This window comes from Phalacrocorax carbo, chromosome 1 (assembly GCF_963921805.1).
Source record: "Phalacrocorax carbo chromosome 1, bPhaCar2.1, whole genome shotgun sequence".
NCBI classification, from domain to species: Eukaryota; Metazoa; Chordata; class Aves; order Suliformes; family Phalacrocoracidae; genus Phalacrocorax; species Phalacrocorax carbo.
In genome coordinates this window covers 91671-100803 of record NC_087513.1, presented here as the reverse complement: position 1 = coordinate 100803, position 9133 = coordinate 91671, and the positions used below count along the sequence as shown (strand labels likewise).

Sequence of the window (9133 nt, the reverse complement as noted above, 5' to 3'; positions counted from 1 at the left end):
CAGCACAATTAAAAATATATATAAGCACACAGACACATACACACTTGCATATATATACACACATATTTGAAAGTTTTTCCCAGACAAAAAAAGAGAAAAAAGTAAATAGCTTGAACTAGAAAGATGGAAAGCATGTAGTTAAAGAATCCTAACCACTTACACACCAGACTCTTTGGTACATTGCTTACTGGTGGGAAGTGCAGAGTTTTGGAACGAGTAGCATGAATCACGCTAGTTTGACACTAGATAAATATCTCAAATCACAATAACTTCCTTTCTAAGTGAAGCAAGAAAAGCTCCTAGAGTAGTCATTTCTATTTGACACAAAGACAAGACAAACAAGGGTTAGAATAGAGTAAAATAGTTCAATTGGAAGGGACCTACAACAATCATCTAGTCCAAACACCTGACCACTTTGGGGCTGACCAAAAGTTAAAGCATGTTATGAAGGGCATTGTCCAAATGTGTCTTAAACACTGGCAGGCTTGGGGCATCGACCACCTCTCCAGGAAGCCTCTTCCAGTGTTTGACCTCCCTCTCGGTAAAGAAATGCTTCCTAACGTCACGTCTTCCAGCTTGCTGTTGCTAACTCCTGCGTCTTTCCTGGGGTTGCACAATTCCAACAGGGTGCAGTGTTCAGTCAAATGTGCCTAAATGCAAAGAAAAGTAAACCCAAGCAGATCTTATTTTATTGGAATTGCTTTCACTATTAAATTGCTATTTCTGTCTTTTGTCATTGCAGCAAAAGCTGAAAAAGGCTGAGAGAGGGGAAAAAGGTCATCTCCATAAGCATTCAAATAACATGAAGAAACAGAGCTTCTGCAATCAACACACATGTGTACACAAAAGTGACTTACAGTCCCATGGTGGTCCTGTAAAAGGTATGATACAGCAGCGCTATACCCTCAAGAGACCTCTGACATTTACATGATGACATTACACAAATTCCATCTGAAAAATAATCTTTATTATATATACAGGAGCACATGCCCCAGGAAGCTATAGGCAAAGTATTTGGTCACTGAATTTTATATAGTTGAGGAAGTCCACAGAGATAATCAAGGGTAGTACACAAATGGATATATAGTGCTGATGTTCTGGACCTGCCAGAGATCCAGTTATTTTAGCTACTATGGTGAAATCAATCCATCCTCAAACAAGCTTTGTTCACTGGCTAGATAATCTTTGTTTACTAGCAATATCAAAAGAACTACCTCTTTCCCATGGGAAAAATGTGACTGTTAATACTCTTAACAAGAGGCAGATACAATCCTTCTGGCAAGTACTCATGAACAGAATGACCACTTGGTCTCTCACAGGGAACTCGACTAGAACTATCTTCTTTGCATCCAGCATTCTCCCACTGGAAGAGGGCAGTCTCAATTCCAGGACGTATTCAGGATTTCTTTAGAAAACACAGCTTTCCATATATCCTATAAGGTCAAGTCTGTTTTTGTCAGTTTGCTTTAGATTCAAACAAGTCCAATGACCAGCACTAGCTTTCTACAACAGGCTTTTCCTAAAGCAGAGATGCCAGAAGGTTTCAGAATTCTAGTTCCTTCCTTAGCATAGGGGAGACAGTTTATTTCTGGAGTGTCTGCCTTTGATTTGAGCCCACATAGCACATTATGGAACCCTTCAGCACAGCCTGTACAGGTTTCATCTTGCAACAAGGGTTGAGTGGACAAGAATGCAGGAGCATGGCTGCTCTCATTTCAAGAGGTATGCAAGAATCTTCCATCGTACCAGGTGCGTGCTATAAACAGCATGGTTATCAACTTAGAGCTAAAAAGTTTGTTTCATATTGCTTTTCAATAACTAAGTTACTGACATCATTTTACAGGCTTGTCAGGGCAGACATAGGACTGTTTTTAAATGGAATGCTCGGCAGGTCCAGATATACTAATTTTGGCCTTTCTTCAACAGAAAGTGCAACTGAGCAGGAAACATGATTTTGAGTTCATGTTCCTTGAAGTGTCCACAACTTCCTTAGGATATGCATTTCAAACAGCACTGAGCCACAGAGCAAATCTAAGGGATGGAAGAAAGGGAAAAAGCTCCTCTTTCTTATATCTAGCTACACAGTTTCCCCAAGCCAACTCACTGATTCAGTCTAAGAGGGGAAAGATCCTGCAGTTCCTAGCAGTTTTGAAATACTACAGCAACTCAAGAATATTTTTCTTATTCCTGCCATAGCACAATAATAAAATGAGTGATGCTACCTCCAGGTACAGGAACAGTGCTGTCCTTGAAGCTTGTAGTGTGAGGACCCTGGCTCAGAAAATGTACCACTCATTTAAAAACACCAAAGGAATGGCAGATATCCTGGAAACAGATCCCAAGTGTCAGCACTGTCTGCTGTATACTCAGGCAGCAAGCAACCCAGTTGCAAGTTGCTTGGTGCAGCTGCTCCTTAGGGGCTGATTTGGAAAAAAGAAGGCAGCTGGGTGAAGTGCTACCCTGTCAATAGGGAATGTAGGCCCAGAGATTACAGAGGGCTGTGGCTCAAGAAAAGGCTGTTACTCCTCTTCATAGGTGGCCTGTAAAGCACAGGAAGAGCAGGATATGGAGAGCAAGCAGATACATGCCCACTAGCAGAGGCAAGTGGGTCCGGGAATGGAAGAGAGAGCGTAACAGGCGTCGTAATCCAAGGATATTCCGAGTCTGGAAGAGTAAAAGAGAGACCAGTCAGTATCAGGAATGGATAAGTCCACAGCTACCTTCACCCAGAGCTCTCCAGGCCATGAAGATAAGTTTGTTTAAGCCAATGAGCATGAACCGTCCCAAACCCATTCAACTGCCAGATTTGACGTCTAGAGCTAACCCTCAGTGAAATATTTCCCCTTCCCCTGTGTTCTGCAGGTTTCTCATGAACCAGCTCCCTCCAATTCTGCTTGAGAAAGGGTAACAGAATGCAGAACATATTCCTCTAACATTTGGTCCCTATGAATTTCTAGCCCTTCCAAGTGAAGTGTAAACAAATGGATAAATGGTAATTTTCCATTACAGCCTCAAGCTACTAGGAATCCTGATTCAGTCTCTGCCCTAGAAGAAGAAAATTATTTATCTGTGCATTCTTTCACACTTGCAGCTGAAAGGACTTCTGAAGCTGTCAAACAAGTTGCTGTAGAGTGACCTTACTCTACAGTGGCTCTTCCAGGAGTCCTCAGATAATGTAACATCTACTGGCAAAGATCCACTAGAAAGAAAAAAATGTCTATTCTACTAACAAACCCCAAGCATGAGCACAGAGTAGCATCCAGTTATGGCTTTTGCCATAATTCTGCTGATGCTGCTCTCGAGAGCACCACCCCCAAGTCTTGAAGAGACCAGAGGACAAACTCTTTAGCAGGGCTTCATCCCTAGGAAAACGGGACAGGTGACTGCCAGGGTGTCATTCAGTACAGTAAAAAAGCAGCTCTCTAATTCAGCTTCCAGCCTGACTGACACAGGTTTAAAAGACGATGCGTGAGGAAAAGCTGAGATCATTGCTAAACAGAAGGGTATACTCTCCAGACATCACAGATGCTAGGGCCAGTAACACATATACTTATGCATGAGATTGCACACTGTTTTCACAGACATTGTCTGTTTGCTCACCACTGAGGCCCTGAATATTCCACAGGAATCTGGGACTTCATTTTAGACACAGACAATGCTGGCCTACATTTTAGTGACCTCTGAAATTTAGTCTGTTTATGCAGACTGTAGCAGAGCCACAATCAGAACAATATGTGGCTTTTGGCATGGAAAACAGAGGAAGACAAGAGCAGAAACTTACACAAACCCAAAGATATTTAAATGTGCTTTCAGAAGGATTTAGCTGCTACAGGTTCACAATATTTGATTCACATTTTCTGGCATCAGCCAGGGCTTCCATCATTGACAGCTGTGAATGAAATTCTTACTTTGCTGAAATTGTTATCCATGGAGTCAATCAGCAAGGAATGCTCATGACCTGGAGTCATATCAATGCTAGCACTTAAGGAAGATGTCCACTCACTTGACTGCAACCTGCCGCAAAAAACATGAAATTAAATTCAGTTTCTTATGATGCCCCAAACCAACACTGCAAACAAGCTTAGGAAAGGAGGTATTTCTTCAAAAAGTTATCAACCATTGCAAGCAAGCCATGGACTCAGTTGACAAGAACTGGTTTCATCTGTAAAACTGTAGTGCCTCCTGAGCTCAAGCTAAGCAGAAGGACTGGGTGATTCAACTAGCAGCAGTCCTCCTTCCTCTACCAGGAGGCTGGTGAAACCATAACGGAGTAGGCATATTGTGCTCTCTAACCAAGTTATACGTGCTCAGTGCTAGCCACTCCCTGTGCCCAGTCATAGCCACAGTCAGAGAGGAGATTACTATTCCTCTCAGGTAGAGAGGACAATTCAGCTGCAGGCAGTGGAGTCCTTTCTTAACTAATTTATAGCTCATTACTTCAAATCTCATTATTTTTTTGGTGCCCTTTTGTTCCTTTTGCCTTTCAGGAATTCCAAACTCTCTAACTTAACTGAGGTCTCTGCGTTCTACATGGAGGCTTTCAAGTGAAATTTTATAGTGTAAGACTTGAAAGAAGTCAGGGCAGAAGATTTAACTGTATATGTTAAAGTCTATGAAATTATTTTGGAAGCTAGATCTGGTCCCAAAAGTGCCGGTTCTTACTAACCTAATTTTCTAGTAACAGACGTTCAAGACGGATAAGATATTTTTAAAGAATGAAATGCAGAAGCAGCACTGTCAAATCCTCAGGCTAGCATTAGTTAGTGAAGTGAAATCAGTTGTAAGATGCTTTCATAGACTTTAATGATATAAGGGGCTACAGCTGTCTCAGTTGTGTAGCAATTACCAGGAAACTTCATCCAGAATTCTTCCACACAGACCATAAGTTTTTGGCTGAATCAGCATGTGTGTCAGAAGAAAGTAATTGTTTTCATGTAAAAGACTCCAATACTGAAGTTTATTTTAACTACCAGCACAGCACAATCAAGTGACATGATGAACGCCACTTTTATAGTCAATGAGAAGAAAAGGTAATTTCTAACATGTGACTCACTGCATCCTAATCATAGTATCTAGTCTAGGTCAGCCTACTTTTCTCTGCTTACTGTAAGGGCACCTGTGAAGTAACCTGAGAAACACAGTGTATTAGGTATAAATGGCAAGGTTTTAGTAACAGGGAGTTGCAAGGGAGAGCTGTGTGGCAGGAGGCCACGAAGTGCCCTGTACCAGTCACAGCTGGTTCTAGCTGGCCTGGCAATGGATGATGCCTCACTGTGTGCCAAAACTACAACCAAAGAAGCATATGGTGCGCCTGCTCAAACATATTTAACAAAGGTTGGTGGCTGCTAGGGGAAGGAGGAAATGAGTAAGAAACAATGAGCAGCAAAGAGAAATCACTACATACTGACCCCAGCCTCCTATGCTGCCCTTTGCCTCACCAAAGGGACTGAGTGTAATGTGCAAACAATGGGACTGGATACTGGGAAGGGAGGAGGAGAGGAGTCTAGACTGAAGTTGAGCCTGGGGAAGGCAGAGAAGTGCTTTCCCTCTAATTAAATTTACGTGTATTGGCAATACATTAAAATTGAATGACATTTTTCAAGTCAAGACTGTTTTGCCCATTAACAGACAGGTGCTTACTGAGGAGACAAATCCCCTGGAAGGATGAAAACTACTCTTCTGCCTTCACCCAATTCCCAGTCTCCAAATTATATTTTCCAAGAGTTAATTTAACTCACTGAGAAAGCTGGCATCTCATTTCTAGTCAGAATTTGTCTTAATGTCTCGTCAGTTGTCTCATTCTATCTTTGTCTACAATTGAAGGATAGCCTGAACATCAGTCAACACTTTTTTTACTGTAAGGGTGACTGAGCACTGGCACAGGCTGCCCAGGGAGGTTGTGAAGTCTTCATCCTTGGAGATATTCAAAAGCCATCTGGACGTGGTCTTGGGCAACTGGCTCTAGGTAGCCCTGCTTGAGCAGGGGTATTGGACCAGATGACCAGAGGTCCCTTCCAACCTCAACCATTCTGTGATTCTGTGACAGACCTGGTATAGTTGTTTCTATGCCCCCAGTGACATTTGGCAGAAGGATGTAATGAAGTGCAGATGAACACAGAGCTAGGATCACCATACTTTTATGGTGATACTGCTTGTTTGCTCAAGCTCCCTCACCTCCTGATGTGATCCTGTGCTGCAGAGAGTGCCTCCTCTACAGCAAGACGACGGTCCCGTTCTTCTTCCAGCTGCTCCTCTAAATACCTCAGATCCTGCTTTGTGCTGCTATGTAAATGTTCTGTTTCGGACAACCTGTCAGAAAATAGCCAAGTATATGCCAAAAAAGGGCGAATTCATGGGCTATTCTGTTTCTATTGTATTCATTGATGCAATATGTGAACAGACTCCAATTCCCTTCCATTTCACACAGCAGACTTAGATATCTTATGTTAATATATGTAAATTATTTGGAAAGCAGGAGAGAAGATAAATCTCTTGAAGCCTCTGTGTCACATCAGGAAGGAGTTCCTTAGCTCTGTCATCCATGGCCCCACCTTTGGAAAATTATTTTGAAAGGGTATCAGGAATCATGTGCTCTACCTTAGTTCCAGAAGGTTACAAGGAATCACGTGCTAGGTCTCAATTCCAGACACTCTCAGGCTAACAGCCTTGAGACCAGGACCATTGATATACTTAAGCAGTTACTGAGGACCCAGCCCATCAAAGATGCTAGTTTGGCTGGTGATGGTCAACTGGAATTGCTGCTGCATATCGTCTCTTAATTTTTTGAAGTTCTACCCAAAGAGTTAACTAACGACACCTGTCAAGTGCATATAACAGTTCCTCCACTTTCACATGGTCCTAGCATGGAACTGAGTTTTTCCAACACTCTGACAAAGAGTAACAGAAATAGGCTCATCACTAGCCCAAAGGCCTCCATCAGGACTGACATCCACACCACATCCCCACCTGTTTTCTCACGCTTTCTTTACCTCAGCTGCAGCTCCTGCAGTTCTGGTATGTAACTGCCTCTCTGAGGCTCATTCTTTTCTTGGGGTGCTCCTGGAGCAGCATCTGTTGCTAACAACTCCTGAAAGAAAGCATGAATCTATGGCAGATAGCACTGAATGAAGAGGGTAGAAAGTAGCTACAATGCTGCACAGTTAGTGGAGCCATCTGCAATAAGCTTTTCCCTCCCTTGTGCCAAGACCACCACCCTTACCGTGTCCTTGTCTGCAGACTGCAGCTCCTGGAGCTGCCTCTCAAGCACCAAGCAGCGGTTCAGAACCTCATTGTAATGCTGATGGCTCTCACAGATGTTCCGACTGCTACCACGTAGCTGGAGGGAGAGGGCGTTTTTCTCCTCAAAGACCTGAGAGAGCTGAGAAGAGAACACAACTGCTAAGTACAGAACTCATATTTTTGTGAAAGCAAAACTGTTCTCTCTGTAACTAAGGGTAAGAATTCTATTGAGAACATGGGAACTGCCAAACTGCGCATTACTGAGGTCCAAAGACCAGTGATAATCTCCTACAGTAGCTTGTGGCTAAAGTTTCCAGAACAGGAGTCCCAAACGTCAACATGACGTACAGAATAACACGCTTCCAAAAGAAGATTTCTGAAGTAATGAGATTGACCTAAACCTTTTAGAAATATCAATAAATTATGATTTTATATTCTTGCTATCTTCTTGAATGCTACTCTCTTTCTAAAGACTGCTAAATTCTGAGTCTTCCATTTCAATGTGGGAATCAGACTGCTTGTGATTCTGCACTGAAATACATAAACTTTTTCAAGACCGCAGGCAGCACTGAAGATCACCAGTCCTTCTAAAGGAGGGACTCCTTTCAGAAGTCTAGAAAGCAGGAGGCTAGAAAGAACTCCAGACAATAGAAATGGCACCTGGAAACAACTTTCTTCACATATCTTTCTCTCTGGTCCTTTTGCCTGGTCTCCCTCTCTCTCCCTGCGCCCCTCCCCCCGCCTTCCCCCCAGTCTGTCCTCCCTCTCCCCTCTTTCTTTCCTCCTCTGTCCCTCTCCTCCTCTGTCCTCTTCCCTCCTCCCTCCTCCTTTCTCACTCTGGTCACTTTAGAGAAAGGGCACAAAAATTTAGTGTCAGAAAAGTTATTGATTCAGACACTACTGTCACTGATCCTCCTGAATGTGATCTATATATGGCCTGGAATATCCCTCTGTCCATTCAGGTCAGCTGTCCCAGTTGTGACCTCTCCCAGGCTCTTGCCCACCTCCAGCCTACTGACTGCAGGGAGACCAGAGTGAGAAATGGAGAAGGCCTTAGTGCTGTGCAAGCATTGTTCAGCAATAGCTAATACACTCCTGTGTTATCAACACTGCTTTAGTCACAAATATATAACACAGCACCCTAGGGGCTGCTATGAAGAAAATTACCTCTCCATCCCAGCCAGCTTCAGTACACACAGCTTTTAACATCATCACCCACAGTTTTCACATTTGGAAACTAAGGAGCTATGAAACAGACAAATGAACTGCTACATAGTCAAAAATGGGCTGGAACACTGGATTCAAAGGCTTGACAATGGCTTGACAGACAGCAATGAGCAAAATACTCCTGGGCCCTACCTGCAGCACATATTGCTCAACTTGACAGCAATCTAAGTTACGACATAGAGTCTAGCATCAGCAAATTTGCAGCCGATATTGACTTTTGGGAAGTGGCTGACAAGACAAAGACCAAAACTTCAGTCTGGAGAGACCCTGAGAAACTTTAGTATTGGGCCAACAGAAATCTCAAGTTCAATAAGGAGAAGTGTAGACTTCTACATCTGAGGCAAACCCCATGCATCACTATAGGATGGATAGAGACTGCCGAGGCAACAGCTCTGCTGTAAAGGACCAGGGGTTGTAGCAGATGCATAGCTGAATACAAGCCAAGAGTACATTTTCATTGTGAACAAGGCAAAGTGTCTACTGAGCTACATTAGGAGAAGCAAGGCCAGTGGTTTGAGGGAAGTTATTACCTGCTCTGCCTGATACCAATAAGTCTGCACCTGGAATACTGGGACTGGTTTTAATTAACTCATTTTCAGCTGGGGAGGTCCCAGTTGACTGGAGGCATGCCAATGTGATGCCCATCTACAAGAAGGGCCAGAAGGAG

At 43.2% G+C, this 9133-nt stretch overlaps 1 protein-coding gene across 4 annotated transcripts in view; it reads right to left on the bottom strand.

The window, feature by feature from the left end:
• Positions 1-945: 945 nt before the first annotated feature.
• GOLGB1 (golgin B1) overlaps positions 946-9133 on the bottom strand; it is a 51734-nt gene continuing 43546 nt past the window's right edge. For all 4 annotated transcript variants that reach the window (XM_064440938.1, XM_064440953.1, XM_064440947.1 and 1 more), the window contains exons 20-24: positions 7220-7378; positions 6990-7087; positions 6175-6309; positions 3909-4014; positions 946-2664 (exon numbers count right to left, since the gene is read on the bottom strand). In XM_064440938.1, coding sequence (XP_064297008.1) covers positions 2530-2664; positions 3909-4014; positions 6175-6309; positions 6990-7087; positions 7220-7378 — 633 coding nt within the window. In that variant the 3' untranslated portion in view covers positions 946-2529. The remainder of the gene's footprint in view (positions 2665-3908; positions 4015-6174; positions 6310-6989; positions 7088-7219; positions 7379-9133) is intronic.